General features: G+C 63.2%; 8 protein-coding genes across 8 annotated transcripts in view; 4 read left to right on the top strand and 4 right to left on the bottom strand.

Moving 5' to 3' along the window:
* CHLNCDRAFT_58575 (hypothetical protein) overlaps positions 1–193 on the bottom strand; it is a gene marked incomplete at its 5' end in the record, with an annotated part of 1,309 nt that extends 1,116 nt beyond the window's left edge. Inside the window, one exon of the mRNA XM_005845318.1 lies at positions 10–193. Within this exon, the coding sequence (XP_005845380.1) occupies positions 10–193 (184 nt within the window). The remainder of the gene's footprint in view (positions 1–9) is intronic.
* A 432-nt stretch (positions 194–625) lies between these two features.
* Positions 626–7,580, top strand: CHLNCDRAFT_58576 (hypothetical protein; the record flags this gene model as incomplete). The annotated part of the gene is made up of 19 exons (XM_005845183.1): positions 626–754; positions 900–1,114; positions 1,296–1,389; positions 1,544–1,629; positions 1,762–1,867; positions 1,988–2,056; positions 2,232–2,378; positions 2,536–2,657; positions 2,842–2,978; positions 3,114–3,297; positions 3,491–3,679; positions 4,223–4,328; positions 4,443–4,570; positions 5,011–5,110; positions 5,394–5,516; positions 5,701–5,856; positions 6,101–6,267; positions 6,461–6,753; positions 6,928–7,580. The coding sequence occupies 19 exons, from the start codon at positions 626–628 to the stop codon at positions 7,044–7,046; spliced, it is 2,670 nt and encodes an 889-aa protein (XP_005845245.1). The 3' UTR covers positions 7,047–7,580.
* On the bottom strand, positions 7,565–13,166 carry CHLNCDRAFT_58577 (hypothetical protein). Its single transcript, XM_005845319.1, has 16 exons — positions 12,918–13,166; positions 12,715–12,779; positions 12,505–12,598; positions 11,930–12,408; positions 11,363–11,452; positions 11,091–11,220; positions 10,670–10,966; positions 10,292–10,557; positions 10,069–10,167; positions 9,880–9,944; positions 9,522–9,646; positions 9,182–9,311; positions 8,849–9,043; positions 8,566–8,679; positions 8,286–8,392; positions 7,565–8,136 (listed from the first exon to the last, which is right to left on the bottom strand). Exons 3-16 carry the CDS (start codon positions 12,581–12,583, stop codon positions 7,703–7,705), a joined length of 2,610 nt encoding a protein of 869 aa, XP_005845381.1. The 5' UTR covers positions 12,584–12,598; positions 12,715–12,779; positions 12,918–13,166; the 3' UTR covers positions 7,565–7,702.
* A 499-nt stretch (positions 13,167–13,665) lies between these two features.
* Positions 13,666–16,281, top strand: CHLNCDRAFT_136908 (hypothetical protein; the record flags this gene model as incomplete). The annotated part of the gene is made up of 10 exons (XM_005845184.1): positions 13,666–13,830; positions 13,942–14,172; positions 14,344–14,612; positions 14,757–14,810; positions 14,942–15,015; positions 15,218–15,339; positions 15,475–15,606; positions 15,744–15,875; positions 16,003–16,101; positions 16,237–16,281. 10 exons carry the CDS (start codon positions 13,666–13,668, stop codon positions 16,279–16,281), a joined length of 1,323 nt encoding a protein of 440 aa, XP_005845246.1.
* A 423-nt stretch (positions 16,282–16,704) lies between these two features.
* Positions 16,705–20,231, top strand: CHLNCDRAFT_136909 (hypothetical protein; the record flags this gene model as incomplete). The annotated part of the gene is made up of 14 exons (XM_005845185.1): positions 16,705–16,869; positions 16,974–17,204; positions 17,320–17,453; positions 17,672–17,806; positions 18,007–18,060; positions 18,237–18,310; positions 18,464–18,585; positions 18,705–18,836; positions 18,976–19,107; positions 19,280–19,372; positions 19,559–19,735; positions 19,883–19,953; positions 20,028–20,062; positions 20,161–20,231. The coding sequence occupies 14 exons, from the start codon at positions 16,705–16,707 to the stop codon at positions 20,229–20,231; spliced, it is 1,626 nt and encodes a 541-aa protein (XP_005845247.1).
* A 743-nt stretch (positions 20,232–20,974) lies between these two features.
* On the top strand, positions 20,975–22,115 carry CHLNCDRAFT_136910 (hypothetical protein; the record flags this gene model as incomplete). The annotated part of the gene is made up of 6 exons (XM_005845186.1): positions 20,975–21,031; positions 21,206–21,289; positions 21,379–21,470; positions 21,635–21,704; positions 21,863–21,964; positions 22,095–22,115. The coding sequence occupies 6 exons, from the start codon at positions 20,975–20,977 to the stop codon at positions 22,113–22,115; spliced, it is 426 nt and encodes a 141-aa protein (XP_005845248.1).
* Positions 22,116–22,763: 648 nt separating this feature from the next.
* CHLNCDRAFT_136911 (hypothetical protein) lies at positions 22,764–23,842 on the bottom strand (the record flags this gene model as incomplete). Its single annotated transcript, XM_005845320.1, has 4 exons — positions 22,764–22,794; positions 23,084–23,246; positions 23,436–23,745; positions 23,822–23,842. 4 exons carry the CDS (start codon positions 23,840–23,842, stop codon positions 22,764–22,766), a joined length of 525 nt encoding a protein of 174 aa, XP_005845382.1.
* A 738-nt stretch (positions 23,843–24,580) lies between these two features.
* Positions 24,581–25,184, bottom strand: CHLNCDRAFT_136912 (expressed protein; the record flags this gene model as incomplete). Its single annotated transcript, XM_005845321.1, has 2 exons — positions 24,581–24,958; positions 25,116–25,184. 2 exons carry the CDS (start codon positions 25,182–25,184, stop codon positions 24,581–24,583), a joined length of 447 nt encoding a protein of 148 aa, XP_005845383.1.
* Positions 25,185–26,065: the final 881 nt, after the last annotated feature.

Here is a 26,065-nt window from a genome sequence, read left to right on the forward strand (position 1 = left end):
CCGCCTCACGGTCCGCGATGGTGACGGGGCTGGCATCCAGCTTGACGTCCACCGGCACAGGGGTGCGGAAGTAGCGAGTGGTGATGGCCGCGGCGGCGTCGGCCAGCCGGTGCGCCAGCTCCACGTGTTCAGGCAAGCATGCCGCTGGCGCCGCGGCCGCAGCATCTGTACCTACGCTGGCGGCGAGCTGCATGCGTAGCTGACGGCGGCAGCACCTGCAGAGCGGAGGCCCGAGGGGTGCGGTGGGCGGGTGTCAGGTGGCGGCGGCAAGACGTGGGGTTGGCAGATGCACACAGCAGGCTGTTGCATTGCGGCTGCTTGCCTGGGCTGCCTGGCAGCCGCCTTGGGAGGTCTGAGGGGGCCTGCACAGGTCCTGCCGACAGCACAGGGTGCAGCGGCAGCGCGCATATTGCTGCACAGGCGAGGGATGGCAACAGTCCGCCCTTGGAGGGCAGCAACAATCACAAGAGCATGAGCAAGAGCATGAGCTTTTTGGGGCTGCCACATGTGCACCGCCGCAGACCTGCGCATGTTCTTCAACCTGGCAGCCAATTGGGGGTCTATCTGCTGTGCAGCGGCGAGCCCTTGCTGTTGCCTTCAGGCGTTTTTGGCTGGAGAGTCCCACATGCAGCTCGCCGCCAGCACTGCAGCCACCTGCACGCCGTGCGTGCAGGCCTGGCGTGCAGCTCGTCTGCACAGCTCGCAGCAGCATGCGGCCCGGTTTGTGCAGCATTTCTCATGGAGGCAGCAGCAGGTGAGGGCAGGCCAGAAAGGCCACCGCCGCTTGCTGTGAACGTTCCTGAGCCCTGGACACATTCAATCCAAGCAAAGCTAGATGTGCGGCAGCCCTGCCAGAACCTGCCGCCACCCGCCGCCGCTGCTCGGCCCACTGCCCGCAGGTGGCGCACCCACGCGCCTCGCTGCGTGTTGCAGCAGTGGCAGCTCCAGTGGAGGCGCCCCGCATGGCCCCAGCATACATCAAGGCCCCGGGAGAGGGGGTGGGCATCTACCAGGGCACCGACGGCTTCTTGTACTGCGATGGACTGAAGGTGGATGACATTCGCGCGCAGGCTGCCGCCAGTCCCTTCTACCTGTACAGCAAGGAGAAGATTAGGTGGGACGGGGTCAGGATGCAGGACGCCCGGGAGGAGGCACCTGCAGGGCAGGGGGCAGCGGTCGAGGCCAGACCCTATACACTGCGTGTGTGGGACAAGCGCTGCACTATGGAGAATAGAAGGAGAGAACAAGAAGAGAAAAGTGGTGGATGCTGACGCGGCTGGCCTGCGTCCCTGCAGGCAGAACTACAATGCTTACAAGGAGGCGCTGGAGGGGCTGGACTCGATCGTGGGGTATGCGGTCAAGGCCAACAACAACTTCAAGATCATGCAGGTGCCGGTCCTGCCGCACAGGGCGCCAGCGGGCGCCTTGCCCTGCAGCACTGAGTTGAATGGACCAGCTGGACGCACGCGGGGTGCGTGGGCTATGCAGGGTGGTTTGTGTGTACCACCCCTCACTGCTGGCACTCGCCCTGCCCGCGCTGCAGTGCCTGCGCGAGCTGGGCAGCGGCGCGGTGCTTGTGAGCGGCAACGAGCTGCGGCTGGCCATGATGGCGGGCTTTGACCCCACCAGGTGTGCACCCAATGCGATGGGGAGTGCTGCCCGCCATTGCCCCGATCAACGCAGCAAGTTTTGCAATTGACATGAAGGAGGACCAGTGCGAAAGCAGGGCTAACTTTCTAAGGGCTGCTGGCTCGTCTGCAGGACCATATTCAATGGCAACGGCAAGCTGCCGCGCGAGCTGGAGCTGGCAGTGGAGAACGGCGTGCTCATCAATGTGGACTCTGAGTTTGACCTGGCCAACATCCAGGTGCGTGGTTGCTTGGTGAATGATGGCTGATGCAGGTGTGGAGAGGTTTGTTGCTGGGAGACTGATGTTGTGCCCAGGCAGGCATGAACACATGGTGTGTGCATGCACTGCCCCCTGCAGGCGGCGGCGGCCAAGGTGGGCAAGCGGGCGCGTGTGCTGATCCGCATCAACCCCGATGTGGACCCTCAGGTGTGTGGCGGTGTCTGCTGGCACACTTGGTGGCTCTTTCCCGCAGTCAGTACCTGATGGTAGCCCCTTTGCTTCATTTTGGTTTGACACCCATTCTGCTGCCGCTGCTTATGCTGCTCCCTCCTTAGCCTCTAAAAAGTGGCTTTCCCGGCCCGCCTCACCCTTGCTCGTACAGGTGCACCCCTACGTGTCCACCGGCTTGGCGGGCTCCAAGTTTGGCATCCGCAACACCCACCTCCAGTGGTTCCTGGACCAGATCAAGGCGGATGCCAACCTGGAGCTGGTGGGCGCGCACTGCCACCTGGGCTCCACCATTACAAAGGTGGGGCTAGCGAGGCCATGTCAACAAGACAACATGTCATGGCAGGCGGGGCTGGAGGCGAGGCCTTTCTTGGCAGGTGTTGCAGCCCTGCCATACCCACCGACATGCACTTTGGGCCGCCACAACTCAATGCCTGCCCCTGCCTGCCTGGCGCCAGGTCAACATCTTCCGGGATGCCACCATCCTCATGGTGGAATTCATCAAGCAGATCCGGGAGCAGGGCTTCGACCTCAAGTTCCTCAACATCGGCGGCGGCCTGGGGATCGACTATGCCCGGAAGTGAGTGGCGGTGTGGACTGCAGACTGGAGGCCCTCTCAGTCTAGGCCGCCAGCCAGCTACTGCCAGCTACTTCCAGCTACTTCCAGCTACTTCCAGCCAGCTACTTGCAGCAGCAGCAGCAGCGTGGGACCCCCCAACTTCTGTCGTCCATTTTGGCCTTAACTTCCTTCCCCCACGTCGCAGGGGCGACGTGCTGCCCACGCCCAAGGATCTGATTGACACAGTGCGGGACCTGGTATCCTCCCTGGGCCTCGTCCTGGTCATCGAGCCGGGGCGCTCCATGGTCGCCAACTCCTCCGCCTTTGTCAACACCGTCACGGGTGCGCACCTCTCGCCGGTGGCTAGCAGCCGGGTGATGTGCTGCCGCAAGGCGGTAGCCTTGGGTCATTGCAGGCTGCCTGCGCACATGCAAGCCCACGCCATCCACCTGCTGCGCCGCGCTTGTCCCCGTGCAGGCGTGAAGACCAACGGCAACAAGAACTTCATCGTGGTTGACGGCTCCATGGCGGAGCTCATCCGCCCCTCGCTCTATGATGCCTACCAGCACATCGAGCTGACGGCGCCACACGCCAGTGAAGTGCAAACGTTTGATGTGGTGGGCCCGGTTTGCGAGTCGGCAGATTTCTTGGGCAAGGACAGGTGAGGCGGGCAGGCTGGTGGTGTTTTGGGGTTAGCGGCGGCGGACTGGCCGGCGCCGCAGCTGCGGCACGAAGAGGCGGGGAGCCGTGGCTGCAGGAACGCTTGCCCTGGATCCGCTGTCGCAACCTAAGCCTCCGTGCCATGCACCGCTCCTCCATGCCCACCAACCGCCACCCCGAGCGCCTCCCTGCAGGGTGCTGCACACGCCGGTGGCGGGTGACGGCTTGGTTGTGATGGATGCGGGCGCCTACTGCATGTCCATGGCCTCCAACTACAACATGAAGCTGGCCCCCGAGGAGTGGTGGGTGGCGGAGCGCACGCAGCTGCAGCAGATCCGGCGCAGCGTCACGCTAGACGATCACATGCGCGTGTTCGAGGGGCTGTGATGGGGCGTGCAACTGCCGCCTATCGTGTGCCACCTTGCTTGTGACTCCCTGCTGCCCTCATTTAGTATTTGTTTCTGAGTAACCAATCCCCGGATTGCGGCGGGCGCACTGCAGCTGTCAGCAGCAGTAGAGCAGCAGCCGCAGAGCAGAGCTCCAGGAGACAGTTTTGGCCATCGCTGCAGGTTCCAGTAGACCTCCATTCTTGGTGGTATGTTCTGCAATCGACCACCTCATTTTTGGGACGTGGCGGCGGCGGCAATTGGCCCGGGCACTCCATGAGCGGTGCGGTCCTGGCCAGCCGGCGGCGGCGAGGCGGTGGCGCGGGTCGGCCAGTGCTGCAGGGCCTGCTGCTTGCTCCAACGGCTGATCGGTGTACCCCAGGCATCGTGCGGGCTTCTCCCCATGCATTAGCGCCCGCAAAGGCACGCCCCACGCCCCATCTTGAAGCGGAGTTTCCAATCCGAGTCGGCTGGGGTTGCCCGTTGGTGCCTCCCCTGCACCCTCCTTTTGCTCCATCGCTGTGCCCGATCGACCATCAGCATCACGATGCAGTGCGTGACCACCACCAGCGCCCTGCGGGCCACCACCTGCGTGCGGGCAGCGGCGGGCCAGGGCTTGCGACTGGCGGCACGGCCGGCGATCAAGGTGTGGGGCGCCCCGGCAGCCCGATCTCGGCATGATTATGTCTCGGGGATCTGCCAGTTTGCGGCAGGAGGCCAAATAGCCCCGCCCCGCTCCCCCTGCCCCCGCCTTCTGCAGCCCGTGGGCCTGAAGGCCACTGCCCTTGTGGGCCTGCGGCTGGAGCAGCACGTGGCGGCACCCAAGGCACAGCGGCGCACAGCCGTGATCGCGGCAGCAGCAGAGGCAGAGCTGGACCCCCTTGAGAGGTGCGATGGGAGTAGGGGGGCCTCTCCCTGTGTGGGCGGGGGAATTGCACAGTTAAAATGACGAAATGGTAGCGACTGGGGTGGGCCGAGCTGCAGCCGGGAGAGCTGGGGAACCGGGGCTAGCTAGGTCGCCAGCGTAGCGGCGAGGGTGGTAGGCAGGGATAGGCAGGGAGGTGGGCAGCCTGGAGGCCCCAGCCAAGGCCCTCACACATCACATCCATGGCAGCAGTCACCTGGCGAGCTGCCAGTGGCGTGCTGAGCAGCGTTGCGGGAACCGGTCCCCGCCATGCACCTGGCACCGCCACATGCACTGCATGCCACACCGTTCCGCACCTGCCCCAGGCGCTAGGCCGCTCTCGCTGCCTGTTCGTGTGGCACGATGCGGAGCCCGCGCAAGACGCTGCCCGCCGCCTGCCCTCTCTCCCCCGCTGTTGGTGCAGCACGGTGGCCAAGGTGACCGGCGCCAAGCTGGCGCCCCAGGTCGTCACTTGCTCCTTCATCGCCATCTGGTACGCGCTCAACATCGCCTTCAACCTCCAGGTCAGTGTGATGGTCTTGGGGGTCTCAGGGGGTGGGGGTCTGAGCTTGTGGGCTGGGCTTGTGTGGGGTCTGGCTGGGGCCCCTGGCGCCGCTTCAACACATCTTCCAACCCTGCCGTTGGCCCCGCCAGCCCCCACCCCGGGCCGCGCCGACCTCGCCGGGGCCGGCATGGCGGCCCTTGTGGGCAGGCGCTCCGCCGTCTTGCAAGCCCAGCCCACAGGAGCTGCCGCTCCTGTGCCAATGCCTACCCCGCCTAAATCCACACACCCCGCCTTCCCCGCAGAACAAGGTCATCTTCAACTACTTCCCCTACCCCTGGTTTGTGTCCACGGTGCACGTGGTGGTGGGCGCGGTGTACTGCATCATCGCGTACATCCTGGGCGCCAAGAAGGCCTCCTTTGAGCGGGTGAGGCGCCTGCGGGAGGGGTGTGCACAGTGCAGGGGCCTTGGGTCATGAGTGGTCGTGTATTAGTAGCCGCTGGTGCGGAGTGGCGTGTTCGTGCCGCTGCGCTGCCGCCCGGCCTCCTGGGCGAGTTTCGCCTTCAGCCGACCCCGTGCACCTGCTCCCGCTCCTGCCCTGCTGTGTGCAGCCCATCACCAAGGATGAGCTGGCCTCCATCGCGGGCCCCGCCACCATGCACGCCGTCGGCCACGTGGCAGCCAACCTGTCGTTTGCCGCCGTCGCCATCTCGCTGACGCACACCGTGAAGACGCTGGAGCCTGCCTTCAACGTGGTGCTCAGCCAGGTGCGGCGCTGCCCAGCTGGCGCAGAGGTGGCGATGAGCTGACGTGCCAGCCGGGCAGCCGTCGGGCCCACTTGCCTGTGCTGCTGTGTTGTGCGGCTGGATTGCTGCGGCTGCTGGGCTGCAGGATGGGTTGCTCTGTAGTTGCTCCCCGCCTCTTGTTCACCTCCCCATCCCCGGCGCCCGACCAGGCTACCAACCTGCTCAACGGTGCTGTTGCTGGCATGCCGCCGCTCCTGCCCTGCAGCTCATCCTGGGCACCTCCACGCCACTCCCTGTGATCGCCTCCCTGGTCCCCATCATGGCGGGCGTGGCCATGGCCTCCGCCGCCGAGCTGTCCTTCAACTGGACCGGCTTCCTCACGGCCATGGCATCGAATCTCACCTTTGGCTTCCGCGCCGTGTGGTCCAAGAAGTGAGGCGCCGCCGCCCGGGCCGGGCTGCTGCCATGCCTGGCGCGGCGGCACCCACCACTTGCTGGCCTTTTCCTGTAGCCTCCGTCAGCTGCGGCGCGTCTCCTCGTGCGTTTGTGTGCGCCACCCGGCCTGCGCCTCCGCCCGCCGCCCACATCGTGCTGCCCGCCCGCGTCCGCCCACCCCGCTGTGCAGGGCCATGAGCACCATCAAGAACCTGGGCTCCACCGGCATCTACGCCTACACCACCCTCATCTCCGTCTTCATCTGCGCCCCCGGCGTGCTCCTCTTCGAGAGGGGCGTGTGGGAGGCCATCAAGCAGCAGGTGGCGGAGAAGGGCGCCACGCAGTTCTACGGCGCGCTGCTCAGCGTGGGCCTCTTCTACCACCTGTACAACCAGTTTGCCTTCAACACGCTGGCCCGCGTATCCCCCGTCTCCCACGGCGTGTGCAACGTGGTCAAGCGCGTGGCCATCATCGCCACCTCGGGTGAGCGACCCAGCCTGGCTGCCTGCCTGGGGGCCTCCCCCTCTCCTGTGCCTGCATGTGTGGGGCAGCACGGGGGCGCCCGAGCCCAGGGCAATCTGGCTTTCTGCATTTCGGACCGGCTGGTATCCGTCAGTACCTCCAGGCTGAGTCCCGCCGCCCCCGTCCCGGCTGCAGTGCTGTTCTTCGGCAACAAGCTGACCATGCAGACCCAGGTCGGTACCGCCATTGCCCTGCTCGGCACCTGGCTGTACACCGAGACCACCAAGAAGAAGCCCGGCCCCAAGACCGCCTGAGTCCAGGAAGGGTGCCGTGCTTTGGCCTCTAGTTGACGCGCTTGCCGGGGGCGGGCCGCTTGCTGGCGGAGCGCGCCGCCGCCCGGCGCACCGCACGCAGCGCATTCGCTGCGGCATGGCCGGCACCAACCAACAAATGACGAACCTCCCTCCTCTCTACGCCTGAATCCCTTTTGGTTGCTTGTGTGGGCACCTGGGGGCCCAGCCCCTTCCTTGTGCGCGGCATGCTGCTGCCCCTGCACATGCGCTCCTACCCCTCTGCTTCTTCCAGTCCCTGCTCCCACCCCTGCCCTGCTGCTACACCACCAGTCAGCCAGCGCAATCAGCACTGCTGCTGCAAGCACTGTTTGGAAAACTCAACAGCAATCTGTTGCAGTCTTTTTTCTTGACACGGCGAGACCTGCATCTTGACTGCACTGAATGCCCACTGCCCTGCTCTTTGTGCACCATGCCTCTTCCCCTCCCACTGCATGCTTTTTGATGCGCGACGACGCCATGCAACTTGGCTGGCGTGCACTTATGTGAGAAAATGCCACAGGAGGAAATGCTTGGTGCGAGCGGCTAAGCAGGCCTGGTGAACCGATTTCGCACAGCGCTCGATAAAGCACGCCGACAGACATCAGGCAGGCAAAAGCAGATACCAAGAATGAGGTGCCCTATAACTCATCTTGCGCACCCCTGCGCACTGCTGCATCTGGCTGCCCTCCTGCTGCTGCTGTGCTGCGCTCAGCATCGCCGCCGTCCGCAGGGCAGCCCAGCGCCAGCCCTTCCGCCAAGCACCTCTGCAGCTCGCCAGCCGCTGCCGCACGCTGCGCCTCCCGCCCCAGCCTGGCCTGCTGCTGTGCCACACTGCACTGCTGATGCTGGAGGTGGCAGAGCACGCGTAGCCGCGCGACAGGGTCCAGCCGGCCTCGTGCCGCGCTCAGCGCCTCCACAGCTGCCTTGGCGTGCCGGTATGCGGCGACAGCAGCTTGTGCCGCCTGTGCCTCGCTGATCGCGCGCTCGCCCTCGGCATCCAGCACCGCGCCGCGCTTCAGCCCTTTCCCAAGCGCTGCCCTGGGCGGCTGCAGCTGGGCAGCGAAAATGTGGCCTGCGCAAGCAGCACAGCAGGCATCAGCATGAACGGAAGGTGAACAGAACGCATGTGCCCACAGGAATCGTGTCCCTGAAGGACCTCAGTGACTCCTTATAAGCACACACACCACACCCACACATGCCACACACAGCCCACCAACCCACCTGCCACTTCCAGGTGCGCAAGCGCCTCCTGTGTGCGCCCGCTGGCCACCAGCATTAGCCCCCACTCCTGCTGGAGCCAGGGGTCATTCACATCTGCCTCCTGGAGCCTGCACAGCCCACGGACCGTACAATGCTGCTCGACAGGTCGGCTTACGTGGCAGCACCGCCTGGCATCCAGCAGCCCGATGAGAGAACAACCCGCCAGCGTCCCCAGCAGCTGGCAGAACGAGCGCAGGCAGTGACGCCGCTGCAGGCACCGGCAACTCTCGGCAATGCTCACGCATGCATCAGTCCTGTGTGAAAGGTGGTAGAGCGAGCCACCCTGTCTTCAGGGTCGGCGCCCTCCTGCACTGGCATGGGCTGCCGGCACTCCTCGCCATGCTCGCGCAGGTAGCTGCAGGCCGGGGTGTGGCGAGGCAGGCAGGAAGGCGTTGAACAGGGCTGCATGCAGGGCCGGGCTGGGGACGGAACGCAAGCAGGCAGATGTCCACGCTAGGTGCTGGCGTGGCTGCAACAACAAACGACCGCAGCAGCGGGGTCGACGTCGGCCTCCACTCCCCCACCTGTACGCCGCCTGCTTCACGCCTGGTGCCTGCAGGTTGCCGTGCGCCTCCAGCATGGCCAGGATGACGGGGCGCCGCGCAAGCATGCAGCGCAGCAGGTGGTCCAGCTGGCGCCGTGAGGCCGGCACCCTGACCGGGAACTCTGGCGTGCGCCCCACGTCCACTGCCTGCGCCTCCTTGAGGATGGCCTGGGCCCTGCAGCGGGTGAATGAGGCAGCATGGCGAGATCAGGCATCGAAGTGGGGTGGACGGAGAGCGGGCGGCTTGGACAGGGTTGGCAGCATCACAGCGCACAGCGTGCCTTCAACCTTGCCGACCTGGCATACGCCCCACCTGTTGAGCAGCACCATGGCCTGCAGCGAGGTCTCCACCTTGGAGGCCCCATTCTCGAAGTAGGTGGCTGCCTCGGTGAAGCGCTGCAGCTGGGGGCGGGCCAGCACGCTGGCCCAGCGCTCCAGCAGGGCTGCAGCAAGTGAGGCAGAACAGGCACAGCAGGCGGCTGTCAGCTCCATAACTGGTCTAAGCGAAGCACCGCAACCACTACTGCCTGGCTCACCGCACACCTTGCGCCGACATTACACGCACACGCCTCACCTCCGCGCCGCCATCCTCCCAACTAACCTCCCCATCCCCCTCCATCATGCATCACGCGACCCCACCCCCGCCCACTCACTGGCGCTGTGGTCTGGGTTGCGGTCCAGCAGCTGCAGGTAGATCTGGTTGAGGGCCTTGATGGAGTCTGCCGCCGTGTACTTGCACGCCACACCACGCTCCAAATACTCCACTGCCCTGGTCAGGCTGCAGACGGGAAGGGCGGAGTGGGGCGGGGCAACGCAGGGCGGGGCAGGTTGGGGTGGGGCAGGTTGGGGCGGGACAGGACAGACTGGAGCAGAAAGGGGCAGGGCAAGGAGGAGCAGGGCGGTTCAGAGTGGGCAGGGCATTTCTTGAGGGACATGTGTGAGCTGTTTTGCTTGCGGCAGGGAACACAGATGCAGCAGAGCGTTGCCATGTGGCAAGTACCGCAGGCTCACTTGCGGCTGAGCAGGGTGAGGGCGATGTGGTACTGCGGCTCGCAGTACCCATACGGATCGGCAGCCTGCAGACGGTACAGGCAATACATGCAGGAATCAGCACGTGCCCATAACCGCAGCTGGATAGTGGTCTCTTAAGCCTTGAACGCGCTGGGCCCATGGTGGACTGGAAGCCAACATGAAGCCAACCTGCGCCAGCCGAAAGTGCGCTTCCGCCTGCTCCCACCGCTCGTACCGCCGCTCGATGATGCCACTGTTCAGCTGCACCTTGCCGCTGCGCCAACATACCTGTAGAACGCCGGCAGTTGCATGGTCGAATGGATGAAGGAGAGCAGAGCAGCAGGCAAGGGGTAAGGGGCCAAAGAGGGGCCATGTTCCCAAAAGCACCCATAAAAGAGCTAGCCGATCCTACCTTTTGTGCTGCAATAAACAGCCGTTCCTCGTCTATCCAATCCCGATTGCGAAGCACTGTCTTGACAGTGAAGAAAGACAGAAGGGCTGCCAGCACCAGGGCCGCCGCCACTGTTCGAGCATTCCGCCATCGCGGCGGCTTTGCGCTGCCGTTTGTGCCGTTACGATTGGCGCCGGCAGGGGTGCCGCTGCTGCCCATGGCGCAGCACTGTGCTAGGGGCTGCACTGCCGCAGCCAGCGGCTGCGCCAGCAAGATGCAATAGCCAACTGCAGTACACAGCGTCATACAGTGCTTATCAAGGATGCACGCAGGCAAGAGCTTGGAGAGGCATGCATTGAGAGCTGCTGGCCAGAGAAGAACAGTTTGCAGCACCATCACCTGATGGGAAGTAGAGCAGGCGCTCCCCAATGAAGGTGCCCACATAGAAGAGCACATTGGAGGCCGGGAAGAAAGGCCCCACCAGCAGGCCCGCAGCCACTGCCAAGCGCCACCGCCGCTCATGCTGCGCCTGCGACAGCGCCCCGCCCCTCCGCCCCGCCGCCCACTCCAGTACGACGTCCCAGGGCCTGGCTGCTAGCAGCAAAGCCAGCAAAGCAGCGTATAGTGCTGCTGTGGCCAGGTTACGGGGGTCGTACAGGCTGCTCACATAGTCAATGCAGGCGTAAGACCAGTCGGCTGCACATGGGCAGGGAGTGGCAGGGGAGGGACAGGCACAGCCGATGGTCAGCCGACTTACAGAAGCGCCAGGCCAGCAGCAGCAGAAGCCAGCAGATGGTCCAGGGGAGGGATCAGGCCCCACCTGACAGCTGCAGCGGTGCAACTAGTAGGCCCGCGTAGCGGGCATGCAGGTAGCCAGTTGTGAGCGCGCGTGTGAGGGAGGACCGGGAGAACGGGATGGGGTTCTCAATCTTGCGATAAATGCGCACCAGCTGCTCAATGCAAACAGGGAGGCGTTGGAGAGCGGCAGGCAGGGCCAGCAGGTTAGACAGTGGCAGACAGGCAGGTGCTGACAGCGATGTGTTGCAGTGGCAAGGCAGCAAGCCATCGCTGCCTCAGCTCCAGCCAGCATACCTGGTCGCCCGCAAGCCAGGACCTGGCCTGTATGTACAGCAGCACCGCCGCTGCCGCCAGTGCCATGCGCTGGAGCTTCAGCTTCAGGCCCTGCCTGCAGGCGGCAGCGTCGGCAGCGGAGCTGGCATCCAGCGCTGGCACAACAACACTGCTGCCCTTGCCGCGGCCACCCGTCGCTGCTGCGAGCTCCAGCAATTCCGTGGCGGCGGCGGCCACAGCCGCGGCTGGAGTGGCGGCCCTGCTGGCCATTCTGTTGGCTGTGGAGGTTGGCGAGAGCTTCAGGGGAGAGCGAGTGGCCCGCGGCTGCGGGTGTGACACCTGCTTCGGCTTGTGCTGCGAGTGCGAGTGCCGGCGCTGCTGCCTGGAGGCCAAGTCTGCTGCCGTTGCTGCTGGCCCTGGGGGCTGCAGACGGAAGGCCAATGGAGCCACTAGCGCATCATAGCACAGCATCGCTCCCATCTGCGGGTCGGGCAGGAAGCCAGCAGCGGCAGCAGGCGGTAGTTAGGGCACCAACAGACAGCAAAGCTGCCTACGCATGACACGAATGCAGCTTCAGCAGCAGCTCACAATAGTGATGCCTATTTCCTTTGTCAGCGCCGCCGCCCAGCCAAGCAGCATGGCCGCCGCCACGTGCCGCCAGTGTGAGCCCATGTCGGCCACCCGGCCGTCGGCTGCTGCCATGTAGCAGAGCAGGGCAGGGATGGAGAGGGCGGCGCAGAGCAGCTCGGCATGCCCCACAATGCCCGCCACCGCTTCAGTGTGCACCGGGTGCAGCGCAAACAGCAGCGCTGCAAGGAAGGGCTCAAGCTTTGCCACCAAGCTGGAAGCAGTGCTGCAACTGCCAGCAGCAGCTGACACTGGTCTGCTGGGCAGCCGGCGGGCAGCTTCCAGCTGGCAGGCCAGGCGGTACACCAGAGCGGTCACCGCCGCATGGGCAACCACATTTGTGAGGTGGAACACAAATGGCCTGGCTGTGCGGCCCTGCTCGTTGCGCCGCTGGCCCCCCTGCTGCTGCCAGTCTTGGTCGACCTCCTCGACCCCTAGCCCTGCACGGCAGGGCAAGCAGAATGATCCAACCCTGCTCGGCCCAGGATGCGAGGCCTGCAGATAAAAGCGCTGCCACGAAGCAGCACTCCACGCACCTTGCCGCAATGTCCAGCCAGCCCAGTGCTGGGCACGGAAGGAGAGGGTGGTCAAGGGGCGGTAAGATTTGTGGGACATTGGTGACCGAATGTCCTGGCCCCTAGAAACAGCGGCAGCGGCAGCAGTAGCAGAGTCACGGCCGCCCCATCAGCGAGCAGGTAGGGGCACGGCACACCCAGCAGGCAGCGTTGAAGGGGGCGGTTCCGCACCAGAAGTCGTTTCGGAAGACAGCCAGAAGTGGCTTGTTCAGATCCGTCACATCACCATTGTACACCTGCAACACAGGTAGTGCGGGAGCGGTTGGAGTGGCACGCCAGCAAATGGGATGTGCTCCTGCGGCGCCCCATGCAGACGGCCCGGCTGCGCGACTTCTCTCCGCTCGACAGCAGTAGCAGCTCCCCGGTGGGCGCACCACGGCAAAGGAGTCGTCAAAGGTGAACTGGGCGGGCAGGGTGTTGAGGTATGCCGCCGCCGCCACCGCCGCCAGCACCAGGGCGGGGGACAGCCTGCGTGGCTGCCGCGCAGATACCGGCATCTCGTCTAGAATGAAAAGCCTCACGCCTTAGCAACCCAGAGGCTTGAACCCGCGAGACACAACTTGATCGCCATGTGGCAATCAAGGTGCAGGTGCTTGTGTATGGTCACTGAAGTGCAGAAGTGTTCAGTGTCAAGGGGGGCAGCGAGTCCTGGGTTCTCGTCCAGGCCGCAGATACATGGCGGCCGTACTGCGCAGTGGCGACCGCGTACTGCGCCGCTCCCGCACATGCGCCCAGGGGTGCTCACGTCCGAGATGCAGGATTGGCTGTCGACAGGTTGGTATGAAGGGGTGCAGCCCTGTAGGCTCTGATGTTCCCCGGCTTTCACAGCGGCAGCGGCGGTTGGCGGCAGGCGGTGACGGCGGGCAGTTCTGCAGCGTGTGCTTGTCCGGGATTCGCGAGTGTCCGTGCAGTGCAGTGCGTTCATTTCGCCTGGTGTAGCAGAAGCAGACACATGGATCTTGTGTAGTGGTGCGATTGCGCCCATGCATGTTCCGAGGCTGGCCATGTGCGCGCCTTCGCCGCGCGCTGGCGCATTCTGTACTTTCTGTACTGTGACACCTCACCGCCTGGACAAAACTTGGGCTCCGATCGTCAGCATCAGCAATTCTGCATTCGTGAACCATGAGGGCTGTGCTGCTACTGGGCCTGCTGGCCACGGCCAGCGCGGTGCACCTCGATTTCTCGAGCGGCACTCTGGACGGATGGACGCACTCTGACGACGGCAAGTACGAGGGAAAATTCGTGGTGGCCACCCCTGAGGGCCTGGACGCAGTGACGGCGCTCAAGGTGAGGGGAGGATCCTTCCATGGGCGGGAGGCCGCGGGGGACGCGATCGCGCAGCCCAGTCAAGTTTGCGCACATGCCCAGACTTTTCCCAATGAGGAATGGATGGTGCAGGTGCCAGAGAAGGCCAAGCATTATGGCATCAGCAAGCTGCTGCCGGCGGCGGTGGACCCCGCCAGCGACCTGGTGCTGCAGTTCGACCTCAAGCTGACCAACGGCCTCAGCTGCGGCGGCGCCTACATCAAATTCGTGACTGATGAGGCTTCCTTCACCCCCAGCGGCCTCAAGGACGACACCCCTTACACCGTCATGTTTGGGCCCGACAAGTGCGGCGACACAAACAAGGTGCGGCGCTGGCATCTGGCTACCTGATGGCATTTGGCAGGCAGCTGTGCTGCACATGAGATGTGGACAGGCTGCTCCGGCCGCATTTTGGCTGCACCGCCTTGCGCAGCACCTTGCACAGCGCAACCGACGACCAGCCTGCTCCCGCTCGCTGTGCCCGCCTGCGCGCAGGTGCACCTCATCCTGCGCCACAAGAGCCCCAAGACCGGCAAGATCGAGGAGAAACACCTGCAGTCGCCTCCCTTTGTGGAGACCGACTCAAAGACCCACGTGTACACCGCGATCCTGCGCGCCTCCAACAACAGCTATGCGGTGCTGGTGGACGGCGAGGAGAAGAAGTCGGGCAGCCTGTTTGACGACTTTGAGCCCCCCATCAACCCCCCCGAGACCATCCCTGACCCAGAGGACAAAAAGCCCTCCGACTGGGTGGATGAGGCCCGGTGAGATGCCACGGCAAGCTGGGGTGGCATCGCAGATGCAGACAGGGCTGGGAGGAAGGCGGGGAGGAAGCGGGGCAGTTATGCAGCGGCCCGGCCGCGTTCATGCGTTGGCTCAGATGCTGAGTTGCAACGGCTTGGCTGCAGGATTGCCGACCCCGATGCCAAGAAGCCCGAGGACTGGGATGAGGATGCGCCCCGGTGAGCAGCATGGCCAGCCTGGCACAACAGTACCGCTGCACCGACAGTGCCCGCGGCACACTGGGCAAGCAGCTCCTGCCTGCCCTCTGTCTCCCCCGCCATGACGCCTGCCTGTGGCTGTGTGGATGCAGCGAGATCCCCGATGAGGATGCCAAGAAGCCCGAGGGCTGGCTGGATGAGGAGCCTGATGAGGTGGACGACGCTGGTGAGCACACACCGGGTGCTGGGGTTCAAGTGAATGATGGGAATGTCCCCCCCCCCAGCTGCTGGCAGCACGCTCTTGCTGCCAGCCAGGCCTGCGGCAAGGCCTGCACGACAAAGGGAAGGGCGCAGCCTGCAGCGCTCCTTTCACGCGGCACATGGAGTGGGGCATGGATGTTGATCATGGCGCACGCATTCCTGTGCAGAGGCCAAGAAGCCCGAGGATTGGGATGATGAGGAGGACGGCGACTGGGAGCCCCCCAAGGTGCCCAACCCCAAGTGCAAGGACGCCCCCGGCTGCGGCGAGTGGAAGCGCCCCAGCAAGCCGGTGAGCACGATATGGCAGCGAGGCCTGCGCCAGCAGAATCGGCGAGTTGTATGTCGCATGCACCTCCGTGCAAGGTCGAGCCAGCCATGTGTGTGCACGGGAAGTAAATTTCCCACTCCCTGCCCCTACCCGCAGAACCCTGCCTACAAGGGCAAGTGGAGCGCGCCCATGATTGACAACCCCGCCTACAAGGGCGTGTGGAAGCCTCGCGAGATCCCCAACCCCGAGCACAACAAGGACCCTGCGCCCCTGACCAACATTGGCAAGGTGCGCCGGCTGGCCCGGCCCGCTGGCATGCCTGTTCCCGGAATGCTGCATGCAAGCAATGCTCGCTCGTGGCTGGCCGTGCGCCCTGAACATGCAAGCTGCACTCCAACCTCTCTGTGGTGCTGTTGGCCTGTCAGGTGGGCGCGGCCGCCATTGAGATCTGGACCATGGACGACGGCTACTTCTTCGACAATGTGGTGGTCAGCAACAGCGAGGCTGAGGCGGCAGAGGTCCGGGAGAAGAGCTGGGCGCCCAAGAAGGTCATTGAGGTGAGGCAGACCCTTCAGCTGTCAGCGCATTGTGGTGGCTGCTCAGCAGGTGCCGCACTTTGTGTGTGGCCACCATGCTTGGGCTCTTTGTCCTGCACTTGACGCTGAGGACTTTTGCATGCTGCAGGATGCCAAGGAGGCTGAGGAGAAGGCCAAGGCTGAGGAGGCAGCCAAGAAGGCAGAGGCGGAGGCGGCGCCGGATGCAGCAGATGACGATGGCGATGATGTGAGCGCGGCCGCCTGCAGCAACATTGTTGGCTGCGTGTGTAGATGCCACGCCGCTCACTGCACTGCAACTTATGCTATTGGAACAGGCCTTTAAAGGGCTAAACCTGTGTTGTTGCGCCCCTCTTACTTGCAGGAGGACGACAAGGAGACTGAGGAGGAGAACAAGGCGGAGCTTTAGAGAGCCACAGCTTGCTTGGTGCACGTCTTTGTGCCGCGTCTCGCCGGCCACGGCCGCCGGCGCCCTTGTTTCTTCAGCTTGAGCGCGCCCCCGTGCGCGCATTTTCTCGTTCCGTTCGTGATTTATGGGCTCTCCTGGCCCTGAGGAGCCGTATTTCATTTCTGCTGCTGTAAGCCTCTCGTGACGCGCCGTGCTTGGTGGCGCTCTGTCCGCTGTCTCTCCAGCAGCAGAAAGCGAGCAGATAGCAGCAGTGTTTACCTCAAGCACACTGGCCTTGCAGCTGCCAGGATATCCCTAAAATGTGGGGTCCGTCGGGCGGCGGCGGCCCCCGCCACTGTACTGGCACCGCCTCGCTGCCGTACCGCATTGGTTGGGGCGCGTCTCCTGGCCGCGGCCCTATCGCCCACTCTCTATCCAGGCATCATGCGGGCTGTGCTGCTACTGGGCCTGCTGGCCACGGCCAGCGCGGTGCACCTCGATTTCTCGAGCGGCACTCTGGACGGATGGACGCACTCTGACGACGGCAAGTACAGCGGAAAGTTCGTGGTGGCCAGCCCTGAGGGCCTGGACGCAGTGAAGGCGCTCAAGGTGAACGCAGCGGCATTTGCAAATGCCGATCATGGGCACCGGACACTGATCACCGCCTGCCTGCATAGCTGTGCACTCACCAGGCCCACCTGCGACGCTCGCAGGTGCCAGAGAAGGCCAAGCACTATGGCATCAGCAAGGCCCTTCCAGAGGCGGTGGACCCCGCCAGCGACCTGGTGCTGCAGTATGACCTCAAGCTGACCAACGGCCTCAGCTGCGGCGGCGCCTACATCAAGTTTGTCACAGCCGACGATGCCTTCACCCCCAGCGGCCTCAAGGACGACACCCCTTACACGGTCATGTTTGGCCCCGACAAGTGCGGCTCGACCAACAAGGTGAGGAGATCGCCGATCCAATGCAGTTGGGTCGCCTGAGGCACTCCCGCCACCCGCCCACCGCCTCGCCGCCACCTGCCCTCTCCATACTGCCTGCCTGCCTTCTGAGCTGCAGGTGCACCTGATCCTGCGCCATAAAAGCCCCAAAACGGGCGAGATCGAGGAGAAGCACCTGAAGATGCCGCCGATGGTGGAGAGCGACAAGAAGACGCACGTGTACACCGCCATCCTGCGCGCCTCCAACAACAGGTGCGCGGCAGGCAGCGATGGCAACTGAAGAAGGGTGTTGCAGATGCATGTGTGCGCGTGGAGGAAAGAGCAGCAGCTTGCGTGCTAGAGAAATGGGTGGAAGGCCTGAAAAATTCAGCAAGCTGGGCGCCGTTGCTCCTGTTGCATTTCATGGCGGTGGATGCTTACACGTGCCCATTGACATCGACCAAGCTGCTTGCTTGCTCCGCAACGTGCAGCTATGCCGTGCTCATCGATGGCGTGGAGAAGAAGGCCGGCAGCATGTTTGAGGACTTTGAGCCCTCGATCAATCCCCCCGAGACCATCCCCGACCCAGATGAGAAGAAGCCCGAGGATTGGGTGGATGAGGCCCGGTGCGTGATGTCGTTTGTTCGTGATGGCTGCTGCTGCTTGGTGCAGGGGATCAGACGATTGCTGCTCAGCCGCTTAACAACACAGCCCCCCGTTTCGGTGTTCACTCCTGTCGGTTGCACCAGTTCAGCGCTGTCTAGTTTGGTGCCTGCGCCCCAGCCATGCTGCTGACACAGCCGCCTCGCTGCCGTCTTGCCTGCAGGATTGCTGACCCCGATGCCAAGAAGCCCGAGGACTGGGATGAGGATGCGCCCCGGTGAGCAAGTGTGGCATATGCATGATGCAGGGCGGCAGCGTGTGGGTGTGCAGCGGGCAAAGCAAGAAAGGGCTCCCTGGAGCAGCAGCGGCTTCACGTTATGCATTACCAGAACGGGGCTGCCTGCCTGGGGTGACAGTTCATCTGATGTGTGCATCCCTGGATGCTGGCTGCAGCACTATCCCCGATGAGGATGCGCAGAAGCCCGAGGGCTGGCTCGACAATGAGCCGGCCGAGATTGACGACACGAGTGAGCGGAGCAGCCTCCTGCTGCTCGGTGCTGCGCTGATTGGTGCTGCGTAATGCGGCGTTGCTGCTGCTTCTCGACCTGTTGTTTCTGCTGCCGTCGCTGCCCGTTGGTGCTAAACCAGGCCTCTGGTGTGCCTCTTCTGGGCTGCTGCAGCCGCTGTTAAGCCTGAGGACTGGGATGAGGATGAGGACGGCGAGTGGGAGCCTCCCAAGATTGCCAACCCCGCTTGCAAGGACGCGCCCGGCTGCGGCGAGTGGAAGCGCCCCACCAAGCCGGTGAGCGAGTGGTCTGCAGTGATGGGGCTGCGCATTCTCCATACATTCCCACTGCCAATCGCATTCTGCTGCACTCCCTTGGCTAAGCACGTCCTTCTTGCCATGCTTCACCCCAACAGAACCCTGCCTACAAGGGCAAGTGGAGCGCGCCCATGATTGACAACCCCGCCTACAAGGGTGTGTGGAAGCCTCAGGACATCCCCAACCCCGACTATGTGAAGGACCCTGCGCCCCTGACCAACATTGGCAAGGTGCGCCGGCTGGCCCTGCCCGCTGGCACGCCTGTTCCTGGGATGCTGCATGCACGCAATGCTCGCTCGTGGCTGGCCGTGCGCCCTGAACATGCAAGCTGCACTCCAACCTCTCTGTGGTGCGGTTGGCCTCTGTCAGGTGGGCGCGGCCGCCATTGAGATCTGGACCATGGACGACGGCTACTTCTTCGACAATGTGGTGGTCAGCAACAGCGAGGCTGAGGCGGCAGAGGTCCGGGAGAAGAGCTGGGCGCCCAAGAAGGTCATTGAGGTGAGGCGGGCAACCAAGGAGGGAGGAGGAAGCCAGGACTCGTTGCCATGCGAGACGGAGGGTATGGCATGGCTCAATGAGAATGCCGGGGCGTTGGGGTCAGCATGCACATGAGCGACGGTCGTACTGTCTACTTTGGGCAAGCATGCGTGGTTGGCTGCTGGGGCTGCAGGATGCCAAGGAGGCGGAGGAGAAGGCCAAGGCGGCGGCCAAGGCAGAGGCGGAGAAGAAGAAGGTGGAGACAACGCAGGCGGTAGACGACAAGGTGAGGCGTGGGGATTGCCTCGCCAGGAGATAAGCCCGCTTTTTTGCAATGCAGGCTGGCTGGCTGCTGCTGTGTCCAGACTCTGCTCTTCCCTGTGTCGCAGCTGGCCTCTCCTGGCGCAGCCAACCACCTTTTCAGATCCCTTGACCACCTGCCTGCCTGCCCTGCCTGTCCTGTGTGCTGCAGCTGAAGCAGGTTGTGTCCACCATCTTCGACCTGCCCTTCCTCAAGCCGCTCGAGGCGCAGCTGAAGCCGGCCCGCGCTTTCTTCGAGCAGCGCCCCGTCTGCCTGCTGGGCATGCTCACCGCGCTGCTGCTGCTGCCCGTGGCCTGGCTGCTGACGTCGCGCATCGGCAGCAAGACGGTGAGCCTCGCGTGCTGCTCTGCGGGGCAGCGCCAGCAACTCGCTGCAATGTATCATAGTTGTTTTGGGGAAGCCCCTCCCTCCGTCTGCCTGCTGCTGTTCTGCAGCTTACTTGTCTCCTTCGCCCTCTCGTTCCCGGCTGTGCAGCAGGATGAGGTGGGTGAGGCCAAGAAGCAGGATGCGACGGGCGAGGATGACAAGCCCGAGGAGGAGGAGGAGTGGAGGAGGAGGAGGACAAGGCACCCGCTAAGAAGAACGGCAAGAAGGAGCAGGGTGAGTCGCGGGGGTGCAGCCGGGACTACTATGACAACCTGCTCTGGACCGGGGGTGCTTCAGTGGGGCGCCTGGTGGCAGATGCAACCCCTACCGTCTAGACCAGAAGCTACTGACTGCTTGGTGTTTGTTTGGTTTTTGTCCGGCTGCAGAGGAGATTGAGGAAGAGGAGGAGGAGGAGCAGCCCAAGGCGGGCACCCGCCGCCGCACCCGCCGCGACTGAGCAGGCGCTTGCCAGCACAGGCAGCAGCGCTTTGGCCAGTGAGCTTGCTGGATGGAGGCGTGCATGCCGACCTTGGCTTGCCGCGGCAGCAGTTTTTTCCCCCACCTTGCCACACCTTGCCCAAACCCCACCAAAGAAACCCCCTCGAGTTTTATTTGCCCTGATTTGTTTTCGCTTGTTCCTTTCTGCTCCTTCCCCAACCAGCCCACTTGAGACGCACTCAGGGTCCAAACCACCACGGACAGTTCCCTTGCTGAGACCGTTTGTTTCCAGGCAGCACTGCACGGTGCCTGCATCCATATGTGCAACCCACGTTTGCCACCCGGCAGTACCCAGGCGGAGCGGCGCATGGACGCCGGCCAGTGCTGTTGTGCATGGGGCTTGCCAAGTCTGAGTAGCAGCTGCGCATGCCACATGCAGTAGCCAGGGCCACATGGCATGGCATGGTTGTTTGTGCATGGGGGCCAGCTGGCGGCGGCGATCACAGCTGGCGGCGGCGGCCGTGTGTTCACGGTGAACAAATCCCGAGCGAACAACCGCATTCTTCATCATCCATCATCATTTCCGGCCACCTGCCTCTTCTCTGCTGTCTCCAGCATCCGATATCCGTGAGGTAGGCCACCCGCCAACGTCGATCTGCGGGACGCGGTTGGTCCTTGGTGGCAAACCCTGTCCGCGGACACCCAACACGCCTCTCCCACACCTTTCCATGTCGTTGCAGAAGCACCAACTGCATCGACACCATGAAGAGCTGTGTGTTGCTGGCTCTGCTGGCTTTCGCCGCTGTCGCGTCTGCAAGGGTGGGTGCCGCCGCTCCATGCTTTACATTCACCTGCTGCTGTGTATGTTTGCCCAACGTTGGTCAGATGGGATCACATAGAACGTGGAGGACTCCTCTCAAGCTGGAAGCCCCTCTCCAGCGGGCTAAGCCTGCCCCTGGCTGCCCTAACCCACCCACTGCTGCGTCCCTACAGGAGCTCACCGCTGCTGGCCCATGCACTGGCAAGAAGGATGGCACCCTTGTGGCAGCTGGAGGCTGCTCTGCAAAGTACTACCAGGTATGAAGGAGCTGGCAGGTGGCAGCCTCCTCCTGGGGACACATGCCATCAGGCCTCGACCGTGCCCTTCAACTCTTTTCGGTGTGCAGTGCTGGAAGGGCAAGCCGGTCGACACCAAGTCCACCACCTGCCCCAGGGGCCAGGCGTTTAACCCTATCACCAAGCCTCAGGGCTGCGCACTGTGAGCGTCGCTGTCTGGGAGACTGCTCCGCTGGTGCCCGAGATGGGTCTTCACAGCAACACCTGCTGCTGCCATGGCCCTTGCCCATGCGCAGCGCTGCACTATGCTGCATCACAATAAAATGGTGCTGCCTGCAAAAAACACGTGTGCTGGTGATGATGCAGGGTTGGTGCTGTGGGGCTGACGGGCTGCAACTGCAACATTTATGCTGGCAACAGCCGCAAGGCCTGCCAAGTGTGCCAGGCGAGTTGGGCCCGGCCATATGCATGCCATCTGGCTGCCCACAACCAGCAAACAAAGTGCTCTATCTGCAGCTCATCTTTGTCAGGATGCTGGTGGGCCTACTTTACGTCCCTGCCCTGCCTCCCTTTCCCGCCTCTTGGTTCCTGCAGGCACGCCAGAAGTCCGGCAACTTTCCCCTGCCCGGCAACAAGAACGGTTATGTCGAGTGCAGCACGCAGGGAGCCTTCGTGCAGAAGTGCAACGGCAACCTGGTTTGGAACCAGGCAAGTTACCCTCCCCCCCCCCCTCGTTTGGATCAGATGGCACGAGTATGCTTGCTGATACTGGTCCACGGCATCCTTTTAACAATGAACAATGTGTTCTCGCAAGTTACTTCTGCAGAAGGCACAGAACTGCCTGTGAGAGTAGTGCAAGGGAGTGCCGAATCGAGCGTAGCCAAAGAATACACCTTGAAACTGGATTGACACCTACCATGTACTACGGCATCGTGATTGGGATTTCCTCCCAAGTCAGTAGACTCCTTGATTTGTCTGTACAGATTTGCTCGCTGCAAATAGTAGAAGTCCCTTAATACATTATTGGATACGACATGCCTATTTGCATACGTACCGAAATCCTGTAAATACTGAGACAGTTCAAGCTGAGGAGCGGGCCAGGGATGCTCAGCGGCAACAATGAAACAAACAGTGAGGAGAAAAAGCAAAGCATTACAAGCTTCGCAGGTGCCCAGGCTGGCACACCTCGTGGCTCAGTCCGTGCTGGGCACAGCGGCCCTGCGCCTCGTGGTGCGCCGCGATGGCCTGCTGCCAAGCGCCGCCTGCTCTTTCTCGCCCGCCGTCAGCTCCCCACCAGAGGTGGCGGCGACAGAGGCGCGGCGGCGAGTCGGCCGCGGCGTCTTGCCGTTTTTCCCATCCATGGTGGCAGCAGTAGCGGCAGCGTAAGTACCAGCGCTGCCTGGCACTGGAATCAGCGTGACCTGCGTTGAGCAGGCAGAGGCACCGATGCTCAGGCATGGTTGGTTAGGTGATCGTCAATCCAATTGCCTAGCTCTCACGTGCACTGCAAGCTTAGGCGCAGGTAGCTTGCGGGCAGGCAGGGGCACCTTGTGGAAAAGGCTGCCCAGCGGCGAAGTGTAGTCACATGGCTGGCCCCTGCACTCACGAAAATGCAACCAGTGTGGCGCTGAGCGCAGTGCAGCGCAAGGGCAGTTCAAGAGCTGCAACACAGCCCGCAGGTGGCAGCCAACCGCAGGCGGCCTATGCCGCCCCGCCAGCAGCACCCAAGTGCAGGCACGGCCGCCAGCAAGGGCCACCATCCCGCAGCGCATGGCAGCACGGCGCAGCTTGCGCTGCGCTGGCGCCGCAACCCACGTCAGGTCTGTTGCCAGGCTGTGCGCCACGTAGAGCGAGATGACGAGGCCCAGCCCCTGCTGGCTGGTCAGCACACCCGACACGTGCACAAGCAGGTACTGCAGCAGGGCGCCCGTGGCCGCGCTGCGCAGCACATAGCCTGGGTGCGACAGCTCGTTGGGGCCTGCATGGGAGGCGAGCCAGAGGGCAGCAGCCACAGGTGTGGCGGCAGTCAGCATGCCCAGCCAGGGAGCAGTGCCAGGCGCAGCCAGAAGCGTGGTGCGCCGCCTCCGTGCCCTCTTTCACCACAGCACGATGCATGCATCCGGCAGACGCTGCCACACTGCTTGATTCCGGCAGACAAGACCAGCACCTTGCTTGTAGCCGGCGCAGTGGCTAAAGGCATCCACCAGCAGCCGGCCGCCGCAGCCTCCCAGCGTGCCCAGCACTAGCGGCGCCGCCACCACCCCAGGGTGCAACTTGACCGCGGCATTGACGCGATGCACCACGGTGTTGGCTCGCAGGATGGAGCGGGCAACCTTGCAGGCGGCGCGGAACGGCGGCAAGTCTGCCGCTCGCGCCACCCAGCCGCCAGGGAAGTAGTGATAAGCCCACCAAGCCAGCACGTAGCAAATGCCGATTTCGTTGCGGGCAAAGAGGCCCACGGCGGCGGTGTCAGGGCTCTGCGCAAAAGGGAGGTCAGCAGAGCGTGCTGGAAGCAGGCGGCGGCAGGCGGCGGTGGTGGTGCATATGGCGCACCTGCAACATGAGTGCCGACATCGCTCCGCCTCCAAAAGCCGCCACAAATCCAATCACCAAGCTGACCAACCAGTATGGCGTGAAACCGCGAAACAAAGGAAGAACCGACAGGCAGTGGCCAAAAAGCAGCACGCTGAATGGGGTTGCAGAAGGTAATAGCGCCGCTTTGTCCAGAGCATACTTGAGGCCCCAGCCTCCTGCCGCTCCGTTCAGCGCCATCAGTTGGCAGGCAAGATTGCAGCAATAGTGCCTTGGAACAACAAGCAGCCAGCGCTGGATTCTTCGGGTGCAGATATGCCTTGCGCAAAGAGTGGTGGCTGTGGGAGAGGAAGGGACCTTTCGGTCAAAAAGGCTGGCGCTGACTGGCGGGGACGTGGCGATGCGGCAGTGCAGTGCCAGGCACAGCCAGGCACTGGGCGGCTCCTTCCCTTGACGAGATGGATTGATTCTGTTCAATCGAGTACAGCATCAATGGTCATATCGCTGCTTAAATGCAACATGCAACCATGCACATATGTTGGCAGGAATGCTGGGCAGCAAATAAAACGGGGAAAACTGGGACCACGCGTTGCGTGGTTGTGTGTAGGTTGGCAAGCGGTGACCAACAAGCTGGCTGGCAAAGAGTACCAAACGCACGGCGCTCATCACACAGCAAAACCGCCAATGGGCGGCCACAAGCATGGCATGAAAGCGCGATCTCTAAAACATGATTTGTTGAGAGCGATTTGTTGGGAGCGAACCACAGAGGTGACAAGGGGCTTATGCCCTCTGAACATGCGCATCCTGCTCCTCCTCCTGTGGCCACTTACAGAAGTCGGCCTGCTCCTCCTCCTGTGGCCACTCACAGAAGTCGGCCTGCTCCTCCAGCAGCTGCTGCTCCCGCAGATACTCCTCCTGCTCCTCGCACACAGAAGAGCTGGACTGCGCCACCTGCTGCTCCCAGCGCTGCTGCAGCTGCTGCCGCCGCTCTCGCTGCTGCCGCACCTGCTGCTCGCGCTGCGCAGCGGCGGTGCTGGCGCCGGTGGGGCGCTGCCGCGAGCCAGTCAGGCCGCGGTAGCGCTCGATGCCCACCTTGCGCTGATCCATCCAGGCGCGGAAGTCGTTCTCCTGCCATGCAGCCTTGAAGGACGCAAACTCCTGCACCAGGGGAGACGAGCAGCACAAGCAACTCACCCGATCAGTAGGTGAGCGCAGGCCCTCGCTGCCTGGCGCTGTGGCTGCCGAAGCCACGCAGCACAGCAGGATGCCACTGCACGCCGAGCCACGCCTGGGCTGCCCGTCAGCTCCTCCTCACCTCGAGCGATACGCCCATGCGCTCGCAGGCATCCGCCTCGCTGCACTGCAGAAACTTGGCGAGTGACATGGTGCTGTGGACCTTTTTGTCTGATTTATTCCGCCCTTTTGCTGTGCGTCTCTCGGACGGGGGCACAAGCTGCAAGCATTGCCAGCAATCAATGAGCAACATGAGAGCGTGGCGGGCAGCATGCGGTCATCATAATGCACACGAGCAGTCAATTAAGCAGGGGGCAGTTTTGGTGCAAAACAACTGTGCCGGAAAGCAAACACACCGTAATGCCCTTGCTTAGCGCCAAGGCCACGCGCGGGCCGGTGGTGGAGGTGAGACTATACTGTGAAAGCCGTGGCACGCCTACACGCAGGCACTGGTGCGGCCACCAGGCTGGGTGAGAGAGCATGCTACAATACCCGCAGATTCAGGTGCATGCAAGCACACATTTGTTTTCTGCAGCCGGCAAGAGCTGCGGCCGGGGTGCCCAAAACGGCCCTGCGCTTACTCACGTGCAACATCGGACACAGTACATCCTACATGGTCCGCCAGCCAGTCAAACTTCAGCTGCCAAGTCGTGAGGTTGTATTCAATCAGCTGTGGGTCATGTAAACGCAGGAAGTCACAGCAAGTCAGCAAACCAGCGGACAGAATGAAAGAGGCACCATCATGGGCACTACCTCCTTTTGCAGGCTTGAGACCAGGCAACATGCTGCGGTCAATACATTGGCAGGCATGCAGCGTGGCACACCCTTGGAGAGACGGCCAGCATGTGGGCCAAGTCCTCCCGTGTCATGCCCTTGCCCATCCAGAATGCAGCCACCGACTCTGCAGCGTGTCGGGAATGCACAGCAACACCATCAATAAGTTGCCGGCCGGGAAGGGCATTGATGCCTGCCAGGGAATGAATGCCGGCCCACTGCTGGCAAGCTCCACTCACTCAGCGCAGGCAGCTTGAA

Source organism: Chlorella variabilis (assembly GCF_000147415.1).
Source record: "Chlorella variabilis unplaced genomic scaffold CHLNCscaffold_18, whole genome shotgun sequence".
NCBI classification, from domain to species: Eukaryota; Viridiplantae; Chlorophyta; class Trebouxiophyceae; order Chlorellales; family Chlorellaceae; genus Chlorella; species Chlorella variabilis.

Bases quoted from the DNA above. Each gene is read 5' to 3' on its own strand.
- CHLNCDRAFT_58577 (XM_005845319.1), bottom strand. From the start codon at position 12,583: ATGTCCCACAAATCTTACCGCCCCTTGACCACCCTCTCCTTCCGTGCC. The intron at 9,044-9,181 runs GTGGGGCGTATG...CACCCGCTGCAG, and splicing joins GCCATGGTGCTGCTCAACAG to GGCCCAGGCCATCCTCAAGG. The intron at 8,680-8,848 runs GTGGGGGAGTGG...CCCGGCCTGCAG, and splicing joins GTGAAGCAGGCGGCGTACAG to CTACCTGCGCGAGCATGGCG.